Source organism: Carcharodon carcharias, chromosome 12 (genome assembly GCF_017639515.1).
Source record: "Carcharodon carcharias isolate sCarCar2 chromosome 12, sCarCar2.pri, whole genome shotgun sequence".
Lineage (NCBI taxonomy): Eukaryota > Metazoa > Chordata > Chondrichthyes > Lamniformes > Lamnidae > Carcharodon > Carcharodon carcharias.
The window spans coordinates 19,237,381-19,259,300 of NC_054478.1; the positions used below are offsets into that span (position 1 = coordinate 19,237,381).

General features: G+C 43.4%; 1 protein-coding gene across 1 annotated transcript in view; it reads right to left on the minus strand.

Annotated features, from left to right (window-relative positions):
* Positions 1 to 1,135: 1,135 nt before the first annotated feature.
* The window catches only part of slc23a3 (solute carrier family 23 member 3), a 64,887-nt gene continuing 44,102 nt past the window's right edge, over positions 1,136 to 21,920 (minus strand). Inside the window, exons 6-11 of the mRNA XM_041201216.1 lie at positions 21,745 to 21,868; positions 19,775 to 19,922; positions 17,268 to 17,521; positions 12,939 to 13,044; positions 2,717 to 2,884; positions 1,136 to 1,320 (exon numbers count right to left, since the gene is read on the minus strand). Of these exons, the coding sequence (XP_041057150.1) occupies positions 1,136 to 1,320; positions 2,717 to 2,884; positions 12,939 to 13,044; positions 17,268 to 17,521; positions 19,775 to 19,922; positions 21,745 to 21,868 (985 nt within the window). The remainder of the gene's footprint in view (positions 1,321 to 2,716; positions 2,885 to 12,938; positions 13,045 to 17,267; positions 17,522 to 19,774; positions 19,923 to 21,744; positions 21,869 to 21,920) is intronic.

Below are 21,920 nucleotides of genomic sequence, written 5' to 3' on the forward strand. Positions count from 1 at the left end.
CCGTGGAACAGGCCTGAGGGGCTGAATGGCCTCCTCCTGTTTCTAATGCTCTTAGAAGTGCAGGACATTCTCTCAGTGTCCTGGGCCACATTCTTGCCCTCAACTGAAAAGAGTCAACTGGTTGTTGTGGGGTCTTTCTGTGCAAATACATGTTCTTCCAAACAATAGCAGTCACTGGATCCAAAGTAATGTTTTAAAAGTGAAGCGGTTTGAGATATCTAGGCCCTAAGCTCTCCATCTGTCTCTCTACCTTTAAGATTGTCCGTAAACATTATCTTTTATAAGGGTTCAGCCATGTAGGGCTGAGATGAGGAGAGGTTTCTTCACTTGGAGGGTTGTGAATCTTCGGAGTTTTCTACCCCAGAGAGCTGTGGAGGTTTCATCATTGAGTATGTTCAAGACTGAGACCAATAGATTTTTGGACGCTAAGGGAACTAAGGGATATGGGGATAATGCAGAAAGTGGAACTGAGATAGGAGATCAGCCATAATCATATTGAATGGTAGAAACATGCTTAAGGTGGGAGAGTGGTAATGTTGCTGGACTAGTACTCCAGAGGGCCAGCCTAATGCTCCGGGAACGTGGGTTCAAATCCAACCATGTTAGTTGGTGGAATCTGAATTCAATTAGTAATCTGGAATTGAAAGCTAGTCTCAGTAATGGTGACGATGACAACTATCATTGATTGTTGTCAAAACCCATTAGGTTCACTAATCCCTTTTAGGGAAGGAATTCATCCTTACCTGGTCAGGCCTACATGTGACTCCAGACCCACGGCAATGTGGTTGACTCTTAACTGCTCTCTGAAATGGCCTAGTAAACCATTCAGTTCAAGGGCAGTTAGGGATGGGCAACAGATGCTGGCCTTGCCAGCAAAGCCCACATCCCATGAAAGAATAAAGGACAGGGCCCAATGGTATACTCCTGTCCTATTTCTTATGTTTTTAATCCTGGAGCAGAGTAGTTGCCCTGTTTGCTTACATGGGCAGCAGTTGCTGTGCTCCACAAGTTGCTAATTGCATGAAGCATTTTAAACTTTTGAACCTGAAATCAAGAATTCTCCTTTCTGATGGAGATAAGAGGTGGAGAGGGTGGTGCCACACTCCATCACACATATAGCTCTTTGTTGTGAATGTTATAATATAACCAGTGACTCCGCATTCGCATCAGCCAGAGCCAATACTGCACAAAGTCCACTGACATCAGTAAGGTTTGCAAGTTCACCTGAAACAGTGTTATCCAGCAGAAAGGCTAGAAATCCTCCTTGAATGACTGGCATCATCAACAGGGCCAGGAGGAAGATGTCCAGGCTCCGTACACCTACACAGAACAATCCAGAAAGAAATAAGAAAAAACTATTACTTGATTGTTGAATAAAGGACTGACATTTATAGAGCACCTTCACTACCTCAAGATGTCCCAAAATATCTTACAGCCAATTAAGTCATTTGAAATTGCAATCACTGTAGCAATGTAAGTGATGTGGCTGCCAATGTGTGTACAGCATGATGCCACAAGCAAACAGCGACTAGATAGTCTGTTTTAGTGAATTTGGTTGAGGGAAAAATATTGGCCAGGATACTGGGGAGAACTTTGCTGCTCGTCTTTGAGACTGGATCTCGTATGTCCAACCTGAGGGTGTCTCAGTTAAACAACAGGTTTGAAAGATAGCACCTCTGATAGTGCAGCCCTCCCTACCACACTGGAGGGTCAGCCTGAAGCTTGTCCTCCAATCTCTTGAGTGGGTCTTGAACTCACAACCTTCTGTCTCAGAAGCGAGTGTCGTTTTATTGACAAAAACAACTGATATCTCTTTAGCACCTCTAATGGAATGAAACATCTCAAGGTACTTCAAAGGAACTTAATGAAACAAAACATAACTTTGAGCCTCACAAGGAGATATTAAGTCAGATGACCAAAAGCTTGGTCAAAGGGGAAGGTGTTAAGGAGTGTCTTGAAGGAGGAGAGGGAGGTGGGGAGGCTGAGGGGTTTAAGGACGGTATTCCAGAGCTTAGGGTCCTGGCAGCTGAAGGTATGGCCATGAATATGGGGCAAAGAAAATCAGAGAGTTATAGTTTATAAGTAAATTCGCATTGAACATCTCAGTGGCTCAATTAGGAATAGGCCATTTTTCCCCTTGAGCCTACTTCACTCCTTGATATGATCATAGCTAACCTGATTGTGGCCTCAACTCTACTTTCCTGCCTACCCATTATAACCTTTGACCTCCCTTGTTAATCAAGAATCTATCAAACTCAGCCTTAAATATTCAGCGATCCTGCCTCATTAGCTTCACTGTCCAGTTCTTGGACTCCTAGCAGTCTCAGTTGACATGAGCAATTTGGACAAGGAGAAGCATGTTTCCTCCCAAACCCCTCACTGCTTTGCCCTTTTTAGATTTCACATTTCACGTCTTTTTTGGTACTTTGGGTTAGATACAGATTAAAGGTCTGTCACCATTGTCCAATCAGACACTTCCAGGACAGGTACAGCACGGGGTTAGATACACAGTAAAGTTCCCTCTACACTGTACCCATCAAACACTTGGTTGAGAAATGTTTAAATGAATGACAGCATCACCAGCAGAAATCCTTTAGATTGTAAATATAACTTAGACCTTGAGAAAGACTCAACTATAACTGTGAGCAAAACAAGGCCCATATCATCTTAATCTCACAACATTGTGTACAAACAGGATGTAACGAGTCATTTTTACCTGTTACAATGTAATCTGGATTGTGGATGAACCAATGAGGGGTGAGTAGTGCCATGAACATGGTAAATCCAATGATGAAGATGTTCCGTCCAGAATCGATGTTAGTATACTGGAAATATGAGACTCCAACAGACACAGCCATTGTGTATGTAACACTGAGCACGCCACCTGTACAGAGTGAACAGGTTACTCACTGGGAAAGTCAAACCTTCACATCCCAATCAAACATGGGTCTCGAAATAACACCACTTTGATCATAACAAGTCTCCACATATAACACGCCACCTTCTAGATAACACCCTCCTTCAATATAACACACTTGTTCAATGTAATACACTCCATCAACGTAACATACTCCGCTTAATATAACACTCCTTAAACATAACACACTCCTTCAGTATAATACACTCCTTCAACGCAACATACTCCTTCAGGAGAACACAATCCTTCAATGTAACACATACCTTTAATATACCAAATTCAACCAATGTAACACACTCCTTCAGTGTAACACGCTCCTTAAATATAGCAGACTCCTTCAATATAATACACTCATTCAGTACAAAACGCTCAATCAGTATAACACACTACTTCAATATTACATACTCTTTCAATATGACACATTCTTTTAATATAACACACTCCATCAGTATAATACTCCTTCAGTGCAACACATTCCTTCTGGAGAATGCAATCCTTCAATGTATTACACTCCTTCAAAGTAACACATTCCATCAGTATAACACACCCCTTCAACTTAACACACTCCTTCAATATACTACATTCAATCAATGTAACACACTCCTTAAATATAACAGACTCCTTCAATATAATGCACTCATTCAGTACAAAATGCTCAATCAGTATAACACACTATTTCAATATCACACACTCCTGCAATATAACACATTCCTTCAATATAACACCCACCCCCCACTCCTTCTATGTAAAACAGTCCTTCAGTATTAAAAATTGATTCAATATAACACACTCCATCAATACTCCATCAATATAATTCCTTCAAGTAACACATTCCCTCAATATAACACACTCCATCAATATAACACACTCCATCAATATAACACACTCCATCAATATAACACACTCCATCAATATAACACACTCCTTCAGTATAACACACTCCTTCAGTATAACATACTCCTTCAGTGTAACACACTCCTTCAGTATAACACACTCCTTCAGTATAACACTCTCCATCAATATAATGGACACTCCCCACTTCTTCAATGTAGCAAAGTCCTTCAGTATAAAATACTCCTTTAATATAACAGGCTCCTTCAACATATACCACTCCTTCAGTATAACACAATTTTCACTCCTTCAATGTAACACAATCCTTCAGTATAAAAAACTCCTTCAATATAACACTCTCCATCATTATAGCACATTTCTTCAATGTAACACGCTCTGTCAATGTATAACACACTCTGTCAATATAATACTCCTTCAATATTACACCCTCCTTCATTTTAGCACATTCCTTCAATAAGACACACTCTGTCAATGTAACACACTCCATCAGTATAACACACTCCATCAGTATAACACACTCCTTCAACGTAACACACCCCTTCAACGTAACACATTCCTTCAAAATCACACAATCCTTCAAAATAACACATTCCTTCAATGTAACACAGTCCAACAATGTAACACACATCTTCAGTGTAAAATATTCCTGCAGTGTAACACATTGTTTCAATGTAACACATCCCTTCAAGATAGCGCCTTCCCTCAGTTTAACACATTCATCCAGTATAAGACACATTCAGTATTATACAATACTTCATTATAAAACACTCCTTCAATATAACACCCTCCTTCAATATATCACATTCCTTCAATATAGCACACTTTTTCAATGTTACACTCATTCAATATGGCACACCTGTTCACTATAAAAAAATTCATTCAATCTAACACACTCATTCAGTATAACACACTCTTTCAATATAACACTCCCCATCAATATAACACTCTCCGTCAATATAGCGGACACTCCCCACTCCTTCAATGTAGCACAGTCCTTCAGTATAAAGTACTCCTTCAATATAACAGAGTCCTTCAATATAACTCATTCCTTCAATATAACACAATCTCCACTCTTTCAATGTAACACAGTCCTTCAATATACCACACTCCATCAATGTAACACATTCACAGAATCACAGAATCACACAGTGCAGAAGAGGCCCTTCAGCCCATCGAGTCTGCACTGACATGTGAGAAACACCTGACCTACCTACCTAATCCCATTTACCAGCATTTGGCCCATAGCCTTGAATGTTATGATGTGCCAAGTGCTCATCCAGGTACTTTTTAAAGGATGTGAGGCAACCCGCCTCCACCACCCTCCCAGGCAGCGCATTCCAGACTGTCACCACCCTCTGGGTAAAAAGGTTTTTCCTCACATCCTCGCTAAACCTCCTGCCTCTCACCTTGAAGTTATGTCCCCTTGTGACTGACCCTTCAACTAAGGGGAACAGCTGCTCCCTATCCACCATGTCCATGCCCCTCATAATCTTGTACACCTTGATCAGATCATCCCTCAGTCTTCTCTGCTCCAACAAAAACAACCCAAGTCTATCCTACCTCTCTTCATAACTTAAATGTTTCATCCCAGGCAACATCCTGGTGAATCTCCTCTGCACCCCCTCCAGTGCAATCACATCCTTCCTATAATGTGGTGACCAGAACTGCATACAGTACTCCAGCTGTGACCTCACCAAGGTTCTATACAACTACAACATGACCTCCCGACTTTTGTAATTTATGCCTCGATTGATAAAGGCAAGTGTCCCATATGCCTTTTTCACCACCCCACTAACATGCCCCTCCGCCTTCAGAGATTTATGGATACGCATGCCAAGCTCCCTTTGTTCCTCAGAACTTCCTAGTGTCATGCCGTTCATTGAATACTTCCTTGTCATATTACTCTTTCCAAAGTGTATCACCTCACACTTTTCAGGGTTAATTCCATCTGCCACTTATCTGCCCATTTGACCATCCCATCTATATCTTCCTGTGGCCCAAGACACTCAACCTCACTGTTAACCATCCTGCCAATTTTTGTATCATCCGCAAACTTACTAATCCTGCCCCCTACGTAGTCATCTATGTCATTTATATAAAAGATGAATAAAAGGGAACCCAGCACAGATGTGGTACTCCAATGGACACTGGCTTCCAATCACTAAAGCAGCCTTCTGTCATCACCCTCTGTCTCCTAGAACTAAGGTAATTTTGAATCCACCTTATCAAATTACCTTGTATCCCATGTGCATTTGCTTTCTTTATAAGTCTCCCATGTGGGACCTTGTCAAAGGCTTTGCTGAAATCCATATAAACTACATCAACTGCACTACCCTCATCTACACACCTGGTCACATCCTCAAAAAATTCAATCAAATTTGTTAGGCATGACCTCCCTCTGACAAAGCCATGCTGACTATCCCTGATCAGACCTTGCCTCTGCAAGTGGAGATAGATTCTCTCCTTCAGAATTTTCTCCAATAGTTTCCCTACCACTGACGTGAGACTCACTGGCCTCTAGTTCCCTGGCTTCTCTCTACAACCCTTCTTAAATTGCGGAACCACATTAGCTGTTCTCCAGTCCTCTGGCACCTCCCACTTGGCCAGAGAGGAATTAAAAATTTGGGTCAGAGCCCCTGCAATCTCTTCCCTTGCCTCCCTCAGCAGTCTGGGACACAAATCATCTGGACCTAGAGATTAAGCCTGCCAACACCTCCAATACCTTGTCACTCTCTATATCAATTTGCTCAAGAGCCTCGCACTCTCTCCCTGAGTTAGATATCTTCATCCTTAATCTCTTGGGTGAAGACTGATGTGAAGTATTCGTTCAACACTCTACCGATGTCCTCTGGCTCCACCCATAGATTTCCCCCTTGGTCCCTAATGGGCCCTACTCTTTCCCTGGTTATCCTCTTCCCATTGATATACTTGTAGAATATCTTGGGATTTTCTCTACTTTTACCAGCCAGAGTTTTCTCATATCTCCTCTTTGCTCTCCTAATTGCTTTCTTAAGCTCCACCCTGCACTGTCTGTACTCCACTAATGCCTCCGCTGATTTGCTTCCCTTGTACCTGCTAAACGCCTCTCTTTTCCTTCTCATCGTAACCTGAATATCTCTGGCCATCCATGGTTCTCTGGGCTTGTTACTCCTTCCTATCACCCTAGAGGGACACGTTGAGCCTGTACCCTCCCCATTTCCTTTTTGAACGTCCCTTCTGTAGATTTCCCCACAAGTAGCTATTCCCAGTCTACCCTTGCCAGATCCTGCCTTATTTTACTAAAATCTGCTCTCCCCCAATTCAAAACATTTTTTTGCAACTTGTCTATTTCTTTGCCCATAACAAGCTTAACATTCCTTCAGTGTAAAACAGCCCTGCAATGTAACACATTCCTCAATATAACATACATTCAATATAACACACTCATTCAGTACAAAACGCTCATTCAGTATAACACACTCATTCAGTATTACACACTTCTTCAATATAATGCCCTCTTCAATATAGCACAATCTTTCAATATAACACACTCCTTCAATATAACACAATCTCCACTTCTTCAATGTAACACAGTCCTTTAGTATAAAAAACTCCTTCGATATAACAGCTTCCTTAAATATAACATACTGCTTTAATATAACACACCCGATGAGTATAAAAAAACTCATTCAGCCTAACACACTCATTCAGTATAACACACTCCTTCAATATAACACTCTCCTTCAATATAACACTCTCCGTCAGTATAACAGACACTCCCCATTCCTTCAATGTAGCACAGTCCTTCAGTATAAAGTACTCCTGCAATATAACAGACACCTTCAACATAACATAATCATTCAATATTCACAATCATCAGTATAACACTCTCCATCAATATAACACTCTCCATCAGTATAACACATTCCATTAGTATAACACACGTCTTCAATGTAACACACTTCTTCAATGTGGCACACCCGTTCAATATGACACAATCCTTCAAAATAACACACTCATGCAATGTAACGCAGTCCTTAAATATATCAAACTCCATCAATATAACATACTCCTTCAGTGTAAAACAATCCTTCAGTGTAACACAATGCTTCTATGTAATGCAACCCTTCAATATGATACGCTCATTCAATATAGCACATTCCTTCAATATAACACACTCATTCATTACAAAACGCTCATTCAGTATAACACACTCTTTCAGTATTACACACTCTTCAATATAACATTCATTGAATGTAACACACTCTGCACAGCTTCAATGCAACACAGTCTTTCACTATAATAAACTCCTTCATCATAGCAGATTCCTTCAAAATAACACACTTCTTCAATATACCACACTCCTTCAATATACCACACTCCTTCAATACAAAAAACTCCTTCAATATAGCACACTCCTTCAATATAAGACAATCATTCAATATAACACACTCATTGAATATAACACTCATTTAGTACAAAACGCTCATTCAGTATAACACAGTCATTCAGTATTACACGCTATATTGAATTAGCTTATTATATTGAAGGGTTGCGTTACATTGAAGCATTGTGTTGCACTGAAGGACTGTTTTACACTGAAGGAGTATGTTATATTGATGGAGTTTGATATATTGAAGGACTGCATTACATTGCATGAGTGCGTTATTTTGAAGGGTTGTGTCATATTGAATGGGTATAACACATTCATTGAATGTAACACACTCTGCACAGCTTCAATGTAACACAGTCTTTCACTATAATAAACTCCTTCATTATAGCAGATTCCTTCGATATAACACACTCCTTCAAAATAACACACTCCTTCAATATAACACAGTACTTCAATATTACACTAATTCAATATAACACACTCGTTGAATATAACACTCATTTAGTACAAAACGTTCAGTCAGTATAACACACTCCTTCAGTATTACATGCTCTTTCAATATACCACACTCCTTCAATATAACACACTCCTTCAATATAACACACTCCTTCAATATAACACACTCCTTCAATATAACACACTCCTTCAATATACCACACTCCTTCAATATAATACACTCCTTCAATATACCACACTCCTTCAATATAACACACTTCTTCAATATAATGCATTCCATCAATGTAACACACTCCTTCAATATAACGCACGCCATCAATGTATCTACTTCGTCAGCGTAATTCACTCCTTCAAAATAACATACTCCTTCAATATAACTCACTCCTTCAGTATAACACACTCCTTCAATATAACACACGCCATTTATGTAACACACTTCGTCAGTGTAATTCACTCCTTCAATATAACTCATTCCTTCAGTATAACACACTCCTTCAACATAACGCCCGCCATCAATGTAACACACTCCTTCAGTATAACACACTTCTTCAATATAACTCACTCCTTCAATTTAATGCACCTGTTCAATGTAATAAATTCTGTCAACATAACAAACTCACACAATATAAGACACTCGTTCAATATACCACATTCGTTCAATATAACACACTCCTTCAATATACCACACTCCTTCAATATAACACACTCCTTCAATATGACACACTCCTTCAATATACCACACTCCTTCAATATGACACACTCCTTCAATATACCACACTCCTTCAATATAACACACTCCTTCAATATGACACACTCCTTCAATATACCACACTCCTTCAATATAACACACTCCTTCAATATACCACACTCCTTCAATATAACACACTCCTTCAATATACCACACTCCTTCAATATACCACACTCCTTCGATATAACACACTCCTTCAATATACCACACTCCTTCAATATAACACAATCTCCACTCCTCCAATGTAACGCAGTCCTTAAGTATAAAAAAACTACTTCAATGTAACAGATTCCTTCAATATAACATACCCCTTAAATATAACACACTTTTTCAATATGCCACACTCATTCAGTATCAGGAGTTTGTTATATTGAAGGAGTGTGTTATACTGAATGAGTGTGTTACATTGATGGAGTGTGTTCCACCATTATATAACGCCCATTCAGTATCAAAAACTCATTCAGCCTAACACACTCATTCAGTATAACACACTCCTTCAATATAATACACTTGCCACTCCCTCAATGTAACACAGTCCTTCAGTATAAAAGGCTCCTTTAATATAACAAGCTTCTTCAACATAACAAACACCTTCGATGTAACAGGCTCTTTCAGTATGACACACTCCCCATTCCTTCAATGTAACACATTACTTCAATATAACACAATCTCCATTCCTTCAATGTAACACAGTCCTTCAGTATTAAAAAGTCCTTCAATATAACACACTCCCTCAATATAACAAACTCCTTCAATATAACTCACTCCCTTCAATATTGCACATACCCCACTCCTATAATGTAACACAGTATTAACAACTCCTTCAAAAAGCACAAACCTTAATATAACACTAAGATAAAAGCAAAACACTGCAGATGCTGGAAATCCAAGACAAAAACAAAAATACCTGGAGAAACTCAGCAGGTCTGGCAGCATCTGTGGAGATGAACACAGTCAATGTTTCGAGTCCGAATGACCCTTCAACAGAACTAAGTAAAAATAGAAGAGAGGTGAAATATAAACTGGCTTAAGGGGGGGTGGGACAAACTTGTTCCTCTCTGCAGATACTGCCAGAGTTTTTCCAGGTATTTTTGTTTTTGTTTTCAATATAACACCATCCTTTATAACACTGTCAGTATAACACAGTCCTTCAAAGTAATACACTCCTTCAGTGTAATGCACTCCTTCAGTGTAACACACTCCAGCAATGTTACAAACTCCTTCAGTGTAACATACTCCTTCAATGTAGCACACTCCTTCACTATAACCCGCTCGTTCAATACTAACTAACTCCTTCAGTATAATGCGCTCCTTTACCATAACACACTCCTTCAATATAACAGTCCTTCATTGTTACACAATCCTTTCATAAAACCCACTCCTTCAAAGTAATGCACTTCTTGAATGTCACAGGCTCCTTCAATATAACACACCCAGTCAATTTAATACACTGCTACAGTATAACACACTCTGTCAACGTAACACACTCCATCAATATAACACACTCATTCAACATAAAATGCTTCTTTGCAAAAACACATTCCTTCAATATAACATGCTCCTTCAGTATAACACATTCCTTCACAATAACACACTCCTTCAATGTAACACACTCATTTAATATAACACACTGCTCAATATGACACTGTTCATATCACATATCATGGGTGAGATGTTGATGCAGTGGTAATGTCAGTGAATGACTAATCTAGGGGCTATTGCTTAGGGAACACAGGTTCAAATCCAACCATGTCAGTTCATGCAGTTTAAATTTAAATTAAATGAATAAAGTCTGGAATTGCAAGCTAGTCACAACAAGGATGAACATGACACTATTATTGTTTATTGCAAGAACCCATCTGGTTCACTAATGTCCTTTAGGGAAGAAAATCTTTTGTCCTTTCCTGGTCTGGCCTACATGTGATTTCTGATCCACAGCAATATGGATGTCTCTTAACTGCCCTGGGAAATGGCTTTGCAAATCATTCAGTTCAAAGGCGATTAGGATGGTAAAAGGGCAACAAATGCTGGCCTTCCCAGTGATGGCCACATAAAACCCTAACTAACACGCCCACTTCGGGCACTGCAGCTGTTTTAGTCTGAGTTGATCCCACTCTGGTCGTGGTCTCCAGTATGTTATCCCATCTTGACATCCTCAACCTCTTTGTGACTCTGATCTGACCAAACATACCAATCAACTCTAAAACCCATCATCTGTTACCCATTCCAAGGACACTGGGCCCATTTCTAGCTGTCCAATTGCAGCCTGTTCATCTCCTTTACTCCCAACATGGTCACTTCCAGAATGGTCCAAAACTCCATTCTTAACCCAGTACGTGGTCCAACATTCCGTTCTTAACCCAGCACTAATTCTCATTCCTATGTTACTCCTCTTTCTTACCATTGGTCAGCATTGGGGAGTGAATTGGCTATTCCATTACTGTCTGCACAGGACTCAACTGTTTGTCCAATATCAGGAGTTCTGGAGAAGCTGGAGATTTTGGCAGCTCAAGGTTGGCAAGAACAGACTGCTTGGTTCCACAATGCACGAATTCTCAATCCCATTCCCATTCCTGGATGCTCACTTAATCTCAGCCCAGTGTGTGTGATCTCAGTGTCCTTCCTGACCCTGCACTACATTTCAAACGCACACTCAAACCTTCATTAGAAATCATTTACTTCCACCTCACAACTGCTCGCCATCTCTAGCCCTGCTTCATCCCCATTTCCCACTGGAACTCTGCTGTAGAGATAGAGGGAGCTCACCCCTCTCTCTCAGTACAAGCCCCAGCACGCAGTGATGGAAACCAGCCTGCAGTGGAATGCGAGCCAGCCCTGTGTTTTAGCATTCAGGATGCTAGCACCAGGGCTATTGACCTGCTGCAGTTTCCACCACTTGACGTAGACTTAGAAGACTCCCTCCCTGCCCATAGAGACAGACAAATTACATATTTACACATGCTTTCCTGGAACAGGTCACTAGCCTTAAGCTAGACACTATAGCATGAGGGATGCCACTCCACATGGCTGACCAAGAGTCTCTCCCACTCTTACAGCCTGACAGAGATGTATTGAAAAGATTTGTGAGTTTTTTTTTAATGTGGGTGGTTATTGCCATCAACTAAGTAGCTTGCTAGTCCTTTTCAGGGGGGCATTTAAGACTCAACCTGGGTGTGGACCCAGAGTCACATGTAGGCTAGAACCAGGTAGGGGACAACAGATTTCCTTCCCTAAAGGGTGTTAGTGAACCAGATGGGTTTGTATGACAATTTCATGGTCACTCTTACTGAGGATACCTTTCAATTCCAGATTCTATTAGCTGAATTTGGAACTCCACGAGCTACAATCGTGGGATGTGAACTCACATCCCCAAAGCATTAGACTGGGTCACTGGATTACTGGCCCAGGGGCATTACCACTACACCACCATCACCTGCTTAGCCATGTTATGAATGCACCTTCCGTGGACATCAAGTGCTGGACTGGGACTCGAATCTGGAGCTTCTAGCTCGGAGGCAAGGACATGCCCCCCCCTCACCGCAAGGCCTCCCTCCACCACTTGAGCTATCGGCCAAAGGCAGGATTGGACTCACCGTGAATGGCAGCTGGCATGGTGGTGAGGAAATACGTCAGCTTGGCAGACATTCCCACCAGAATGCACAGCACAGCTGTGATCTGAACCGAATGTCGGGATTCTGCCTGTGGAAAAAGAGGGAATGTTAATGGGAGTCAACAAGGGCACAAGAGCAGGGGGTCCCGTTCAAGAAAACTCCCAAAGAATTCAGAAATCATCCACAGTAAAGCATCGCAAGGGGCTTTCACACAAGCATTCTCAGACACAGTTTGGCACGGAGGTAGGTCTTAATGAGTGACTTAAAGCAGAAGTGAGAGAGGTCCAGAGTGGGATTGGTTTAGGGAGAAAATTCCAGAGCTTAGGGTCTGGATAGCTGAAGTCCAATAGGTAGAGCAACGGAATTTTGGAAAACACCATAGGCCAAAACTGGACAAGCGCCGAGATCTTGGAGGGTCATAGGGCTTGACAGAGATAGAACGGGGGCAAGGCTGTGGACAGATTGGAACACAAAGTTGAGAATTTAATAATTGTAGGAGACTTCTCTGACTAGATGAGCTAGGGGCTTGTATTTGCAGTGTTGGAGTAGAATCAACCACAATTAGGGTAAGTGACCCATAGCAGAAGGTGAATTGCTGCAGCAAATGATGTGCTACCGTTCAGCTCTGCTCAGAGGCCAATATTTCTCTTGTCTCTGCGAGTTTAATTGCACTCTCAGGCCAGTTGTTCATCATGGGGTTTGTCACAGGGCACTTGCTGAGTTACTTGCTCTACCAACCGTGTGATTCTAGAATAACCCATTAGACGATAAATGTCAGGAAGGAACTTGCATTTCTATAGCACCTTTCATGACATCAGGATATCCCAAAATCCTTTACAGCCAATGAAGTACTTTTTATTTAAAGTGTAGTTACTGTTGTAACGCAGGAAACATGGCTGCTAATTTGTGTGCAGCAACCAGAGAAACAGCTATGTGATAATAACCAGATAATCTGTGTTTAGTGACGCTGGTTGAGGGATAAATATTGGATATTGAGGAGAACTTCCATACTCTTCCTTTAAATAGTGTCATGGGGTCTTTCACACCTGAGAGGGTAGATAGGGCCTCGGGTTAAGGTCTCATCCAAAAAAATGACACCCTCATCACAGCACTAGGAGTGCCAGCCTGGAATATGTTCACAAGCGCCTTCAGAGGAGTGTGAACTCATAACCTCCTGACTGTGAGGCAGGATTGCTACTCGTTGGAGATGACAGAACTGCAGGATTGCAGGGAACTCAGTGAAGAATGGACAGCTGCAAAATCACCGTAAAAATATTGTAGAGATGCCTTAAGAATCGTATTCATCCAGTTATGCCTCCCCATTGCAGAGACAGGCCCTTCGGCCCATCAAGTCTGTACAGCTGTTGTTCATCATGAGCCACCGAGTTTAATCCCACTCCTGCGCAGCCTTCCCAAACAACTTACTGTTCCTCTTTATCAAGGAACAATCTAATTCCCTTTTTGTTACATCGCTAAAGAACTTGTCAGCCATCGGTTCAATGGGTCGCACCCTCTGCTTCAGTAGCTTGTGGGTTCAAAGCCCACTCCTGTGACCTAAGCGCAAAATCTGGGCTGACACTTCCAGTGCAGTACCGAGAGAGTGCTGCGCTGCCGGAAGTGTTGTTTTTCAGATGAGATGTTAAACCGAGGCCCCGTCTGTCCTCTCAGGTGGCTGGGAAAGATGCTGGAGACCATTTTGAAGAAGAGCAGGTGAGTTCCCCAGGCCAATATTTATCCCTCAACAAACATTGCTAAAAAAAAGTGATTGTCGTGTTATTGATAGCGTTGCTATTGTGGGAGCTTGCTGTGCACTAATTGGCTGCCATGTTTTCTACATTATAACTGTAACATTTCAACAAGGGCCTGATTGATGTCTGTGTCCTGTTCCCTGCTCCAATCCTCCTTCTGATCCCTTTCCACCTCAGGAGGACGCTTCTTAGAATATTACTGCATGGAAGAAGGCCATTCAGCCCATTAAGGCGATTCCTCCTCCGCACACTGTAAGGACGATGGAGACTCCTGTCTGTGTGCAGTGAAGATGGGCTGCGTGGCAGTGGCTCAGTTGGAATTCTACCTTGAAGTCTTCTCTCGCTGCGTGTAACTGTGGGACAGATGGTGGTAATGTACCCATACACCTACATCTGAACTTCCTCACAGTGCTCAGTGTCCTGTGAATGTTCTCACAAGGGCATCTGAATTTACTGCCACAAGTTCCCCTCAATCACTTGATGAGGCTCCAGTAAAACAATCATGTCCCAATTATCACCACCAATTAACATTCCTAAGCGAGGCGGTGTGACACTGTCTATGCATACCTTTGACACTTGATTTCATTGGCAGTGTGTGTTAAAGGTTATTGGCCCGGGATTGGGTTAAATACTCTGAGTAAGATTGCATTGGCTGTCTTTTGCTCCAGGTGACTTTTACTCTTTCTCGATCAGGTGTTTATCAGGCTCTGGTTTCCCCCATTTGCATTTATATTACAGGCAGCTACTATTTACTTAGCTGCTCCCTCACTTCTAGCTCCATTCTGACTCCACACTCCTTGTTCTCTATCACCTGGTAGGCTGGGGTGATGGAGATGCATGGAGGGTAATTTGGAGGTTCTTCACGAGGGTCTCGATCATTCTTGTGTTCAAATTCCTGCAAGGCAGCACCCTCCACATCTGTGTAAATCTCCTCTAGCCCTACAACCTCCCCAAGATCTCTGCGCTCTTCCAACTCTTGACACTTGTACGCCCCTAGACCCATTGCACCCACCCTGACTGCTGTGCCTTCAGCTACTTAGTCCCTAAGCACTGGAATTTGATCCTTAAACCTTTTCAATCTCTCTACCTCTCTCCTTTCAGACACTCCTTAAAAACCTGCCTGCTTTGAAAGGGTTTCTGTCTGATAATGGCTCTTGAGAGATGCCTTTGGGCCACCTTAAAGGTGCGTTATAATGCAAGTTGTTTTTTTTCTTTGATGGGATGTGGCTGTTGCTGCCTCGTCTTTGAACTGAGTGGTTTGCTCAGCCACTTCAGGGGGCAGTTAAGAGTCAATCACATTGCTGTGTGCCTGGAGTCACATGTAGGCCAGACCAGGTAAGGATGGCAGATTTCCCTCCCTAAGGGACATTAAAATCCAGGGTACTTTTACAACAATCGCTTCACGGTTATCATCACCAAGACTAGCTTTTAATTCCACATTTTATTTCATTAGCTACCAGTAGTGGGATTTGAACCCTCGTCGGAACATTAACCTGAGTCCCTAGATGATGAGTCTAGGGACATTACCGCTATATCTCTGTTGCCCCAATATCATTGCCTGTCGCAATTATACCTGCCATTTCCAATCTCCCTCTCATCCTCTGTCAGAACATTTCTTGTCTTCCCCCATTATCATACTTTTGCCAGGTGACCTCTGAACTTCCTGCTCTTGTCAATGGTAGCCTCCAAACTCTTGACCCCCTCCCCCCCCATGCTCTCTCTCCCTGCATCCACACCAACCTAAAACCAAACCTCATTGCACCAACTTCTACATGATCCCCAATCCATTCTTTCCTGGAACCTCAAAGATGTGGAACTCCTAGTCTCCCTCGGTGTCCCTGTCCTCTCACAAACAAGAGTGTTTAACTCCAGCTCGGGTGTCACCTCTGCACCAGCTTCCTGAGTTATGTCACCCCCCCACCCCACCACCACCCTCCTGGCTCCTATCAGTCCTGGAGTTGGGTCACACTGCGGCCTTGGCAGTTGATCTGGTTTATTTACTTAAAACAAACAACAGCTTGCATTTATAGAGCACCTTTAACAAAGTTAAAGATGTTCTGAGAACATTCACGGGAACAGAATCAAACAAAACCTGACATCGAGGCACATAAGGAGATTTAAGGCAGGCGACCGAAAGTTAGTCAGTGGAAGGTTTAAGGGGCATCTTAAAGGAGGAGAGAAAGGCAGGGAATGTTAGAGAGGGAATTCCAGGGCTTGGGGCCCAGGATGCTGAACGCAATGGTGGAGCGATGGAACTCACCTTCTTCCTTGACAGACTTTTCATCCTCTTCAACATCAAACATTTACCCACCGTCTCCCCCTCTTTGTTGCCATTCATTTCCCCCCCGTCATTCCCATTTTCCCACTTCACACCAGATCAGCCTAACTCCCATCCCAGGCCGGAATGCCTTCTCTCCTCAGCAGAGAGAGAGAGAGAGACAGGTTTAGGCAGGAACTCCAGAGCTTCGGAGGTGGCGGGTTGAAGGCAATGGTGTGAGATAAATGACATCTCAAGGGGGGACCCCATCTATGGTCTCGCAGAGAAGCACAAAGATCCTCTTACTTGCGTCAGGGCCAAAGCTCCGACGTTGGGGATGCTGGACGATGCTGAGGTGACTCCTCCTAAGAGAGCGGCAATGCAGCTTCCAATGCCTTCCAAACAAATCCCTCGGTTGAAGGAGTCTCTAGGGGGGTGCAGGGACCCTGTTACTTTTGCGCACATCACGTAGCATCCTAAGGAGCTGATGCTGGTGCCCAAGGCCATGGTGACGCCGATGAACGCTGAACGAAAGTTGATTGTGGGCGCACCACACCCACCTGAATGAAAGATCAGAAAGGAGCATCGGTTAAATATTCGCAGTGGGGTGACAGTGGCGTCGCAGTCATATCGCCAGACTCTTATTCCAGAGACCCAGGCTAATGACCTGGGAGATAGGGGTTCAAATCTCACCACAGCAGCTGGGGGGAATGTTAAATGCAAGTGATAAATCTGGAATATAAAGCTAGCCTCAGTAATGGTGACCATGACATCAATTGTTGTTAAAAACCCATCAGGCTCACCAATGTCCTTTCGAGAATGAAATCTTTCCTTACCTGGTCTGGCCGATATGTGACTCCAGACCCACAGCGATAGGGTTGACTCTTAACTGGCCTCTGAAATGGCCTAGTAAGTAACTCAGTTCAAGGGCAATTAGGGATGGGCAAAAAATGCTGGTCTTGCCAGTGACACACACCCCATGAAAGAATAAATAAAAAGAAAACTGGAAATTCCTAAACTGCTTTACAGCCAGTGAAGTACTTTCTTTGAAGTGTAGTTGCTGCTGTAATGTAGGAGAAGCAGCAACCTATTTACGCACAGCAGGATCCCACAAACAGCAAAGTGGTAATGACCAGGCTGCTTTAGGGATAAATATTGGTCCAGGGCAACAGGGAGGATGCCACTGCCCTTCTTCAAATAGAGCCATGAGATCTTTCACATTCACCCGAGAGGGCAAATGAGCCCTTAGTTTAAAGACTCATCGGAAAGATGGCACCTCTGACAGTGTAGCACACCCTCAGTACTGGCACTGGGATTGTCCACCTGGATTCTGGGCTCAAGACCTGGGAGCGAACAGAGGGGGAAATTCAATGGCGATCAGTTTCACCCCTGCCATAATGGCATTAACCTGATGGGGCAGATCGGCCACTCATTGTGGAACCCACACCATCTAAATCCCATTGAAATTGAATATCTGTGTTCTTTTCACACCCAAGAGTCTCCCAAGTGCACCTGTCTCCTGGAACTCAGTCTTTAGAAACTGACGTCAAGAATCTACATAGGGGAGCAAATCACTGAGCTGCAGAACTCTGTAACTGTCTCTAGTACAGGTGTAGATTCAGAGATAAGACTGTTATGGAGCTCATACTGAGAGTTCATCTCCAACAAACTCAACTACAATTGAAAACATTTCTCCATGATGTGAGACTGAAAATTGAAATAATTTTTAAAAATTATTCTTTCACAGGTTCGCTGGCTGGGCCAGTGTTTATTGCCCATCCCTAATTGCCCTTGAGAAGGTGGTGGTGAGCTGCCTTCTTGAACCGCTGCAGTCCATGTGGTGTAGGTGCATCCACAGTGCTGTTAGGAAGGGAGTTCCAGGATTTTGACCCAGCGACAGTGAAGGAACGGTGATATATTCCCAAGTCAGGATGGTGAGTGACTTGGAGGGGAACTTCTAGCTGGTGGTGTTCCCATGTATCTGCTGCTCTTTTCCTTCTAGGTGGTAGAAGTCGTGGGTTTGGAAGGTGCTATCGAAGGAGCCTCGGTGAGTTGCTGCAGTGCATCTTGTAGATAGCACACCTGTTGCCATTGTGCCTCAGTGGTGGAGGGAGTGAACATTGAATGTGGTGGATGGGGTGCCAATCAAATGGGCCACTTTGTCTTGGACGGTGCCAAGCTTTTTAAGTATTGCCAGAGCTGCACTCACCCAGGCAAGTGGAGAGTACTCCATCACGCTCCTGACTTGTGCCTTGTAGATGGTGGACAGGCTTTGGGGAGTCAGGAGGTGAGTTACTCACTGCAGGATTCCCCGCCTCTGACCTGCTCTTGAAGCCACAGTATTTATATGGCTGGTCCAGTTCAGTTTCCAGTCAATGGGGACCCCAGGACATTGCTGGCGATATTGATAATATTTAAACTCCCTCACTACAGAACATTCCCAGAATACACAATGGCTCAGCCAGTGTTTGAAAGAGAAATGTTAGTTTGGTGTTTTGACCGGAACTGGGGGCATTGTTCACCTGCTGAAGGCCAAACTCCGCTTCCCTTTCAGATGACGGCCAGCCGACATTCTGCATTGTTCCAGAATGTTCTGTCTTCATTGTGTGGTTGCCCCTTCCCCAGATGCTTGAGCTGATCCTGTATGATCCTAGCGGTAAATGAGAATCTGCCTGGCTGGTAGTGAGCGTGTGGTGACCCTACTGTAAATCCCCCACCCCTCAACCATCACCATCCCCTCCCCGACCACCACCACCCCACCACCCCCCCACCCCCCCCAACCCCCCAAAACCGGTGGTTTGGCGCTCGGTTACCTGGGTTCGGGATGCTGAACCAGGGCACCAGGCTGGTGCTGTTATTGCGAAGAATCCCTCGGTATCCACCAGCCGGATAAGGGTTCAAGACGTTTCCTTCCCGCAGGGTCCCACACAAAACCCACAGAAACAGGATTGGCAGCAAGAGCTTGAATATTAGGAATAAAACGTTATTCGCATAAGAAATAGCTGGAGGAGGCCATTCGGCCCCTCCGAACCTGCTCCACCAAAGTCGCCCTGGGCACTAATCAGTGTTAGAAACATCTTTTGAAAGTTAAAAGTTAATCCTCGCCTGGCGACTCCAGGTGGAATCTTTCCTTTACTCACAATGGGTGAATTCACAATGAAGGAGACCAACAGTTGCATCTCGGGCGGGATTGGTGGGGGAGGTCAAAGGAAGCAGGAGCTGAGGGACAGACTGGAAAAGGAGAGTATTGATGATTCACATGTTTGGAAGCAAAGAGGAATTGTGGAGGATGGGGAACGCAAGGGGAAATGTACTGATGTAACTAAGGCCAAGAAAGAAGAAATTGCATTTATATAGCAACTTCCATGTTCCCTGGACATCCCAAATATTTTAATGTTATAGAGCTAATGAAACACCTTTGAAGTGTAGTCAGTGTTGTGGTATCGGAAATGAAGCAGCCAGTTTGTGCACAGCAAGATCCCACAAGCAGCAATGAGATAATGACCAGATAATCTGCTTCAGTGATAAATTTTGTCTAGGGCACCGGGGAGAACTCCCTGCTCTTCTCCAAAATAGTGCTGTTGGGTCATTTATGTTCATCTAAGTGAGTGGACATGAACGCTCAACTTTCTGACTCAGAAGTGAGAGCGATACCCCTGGGATCAGCAAGGGCCCCGTCTGCCCTCTCAGTTGGGCCTGGCACCATTCTGTCCTGACCAATATTCACCCGTGGACCAACATCACTGAGCAAGATGGCTATCTTACTGTTGCTTGCGCAACCTTTCTGTGCACAGATTGGCTGCTGCTTTTCTACTTTGCAACAGTGACTACACTTCAAAAGTATACAATTAGTCACTTGGTAGTACAGAACCTGAGTGTTACAGATAGAAGAGACATCCTCTCGAAGCTTTTCATCTTGCACTTGATTTTCAAAGGGAGCAACAATTTATACAATGTGGCTCACGTACGCTTGCGGGAAGCTACATATATTTACAAGCAGGGACCTGTCCTCTGGAGGCAAAAGGAACATAATCAGGCATTGTGGCATTAGGTCCTGGTTGATCTTCTACACAAATTCCGGTTTCTAGCCCTATTTCCGTATTCCCATTCGAGATTGTTAGGTTTTCGTATTAAGGGACATGGGAACATGACAAGGATAAAAGAAAGACTTGCATTTATATAGCACTTTTCATGCCCATCGGACATCTCAAACCATTTTTACAGACCATAAAGTCCTTTTTGAAGTGTCGTAATGATTATGGGAACACAACAGCCTATTTGCGCACAGGAAGACCCTGCAACAGCGCATGTGATAATGACCAGATTAATTTGATATTTTGCAATATTGATTGAGGGATAAATGTTGTCCAGGGTTGTGGGGAGAACTCCCCTGCTCTTCCTCCAAATGGGGCCGGTTTTTACAACCAGCCAAACAGACAAGTGGGGCCTTGGTTTAATGTCTCATCCAAAAGACAGCACCTCAGGCAGTGCAGCACTCCCTCAGCACCGCCTGTAGTGTCAGCCTTGATCTGTGTGCTCAAGCCCTGGAGTGGGACTCGAGAGTCCAGTACCTTTGACCCAGAGACAAGGGCCACAGTCCGACTCACCAAGGCAGGTGGATGGAGATCAGATAGAGATCAGCCGAGACCTCACTGAATGGCAGAGCAGGCTTAAGAGACTAAGCAGCCCAGGTGCATTCGTATATGAAAGGAAGTTTTGTTGTGGATCATTAGAATTCCCTTTGAAACACGCGATTCTGGACAGAGGGATTTGCAATCCATACCGAAAATATCCTGAATAACGGGAAGTAGGTCAAAATAGCAAAGCCTTTGGATTTCTTCCAGCTCCAAATAGGGATGTAACAGGATTGCAGGTGCTGGGACAAAAGCACAACCAGGAGTATCAACCTAAAAATGGGAGAAAGATTAGAGGAGAGCATGTTGACTATCTCTTCTTCAC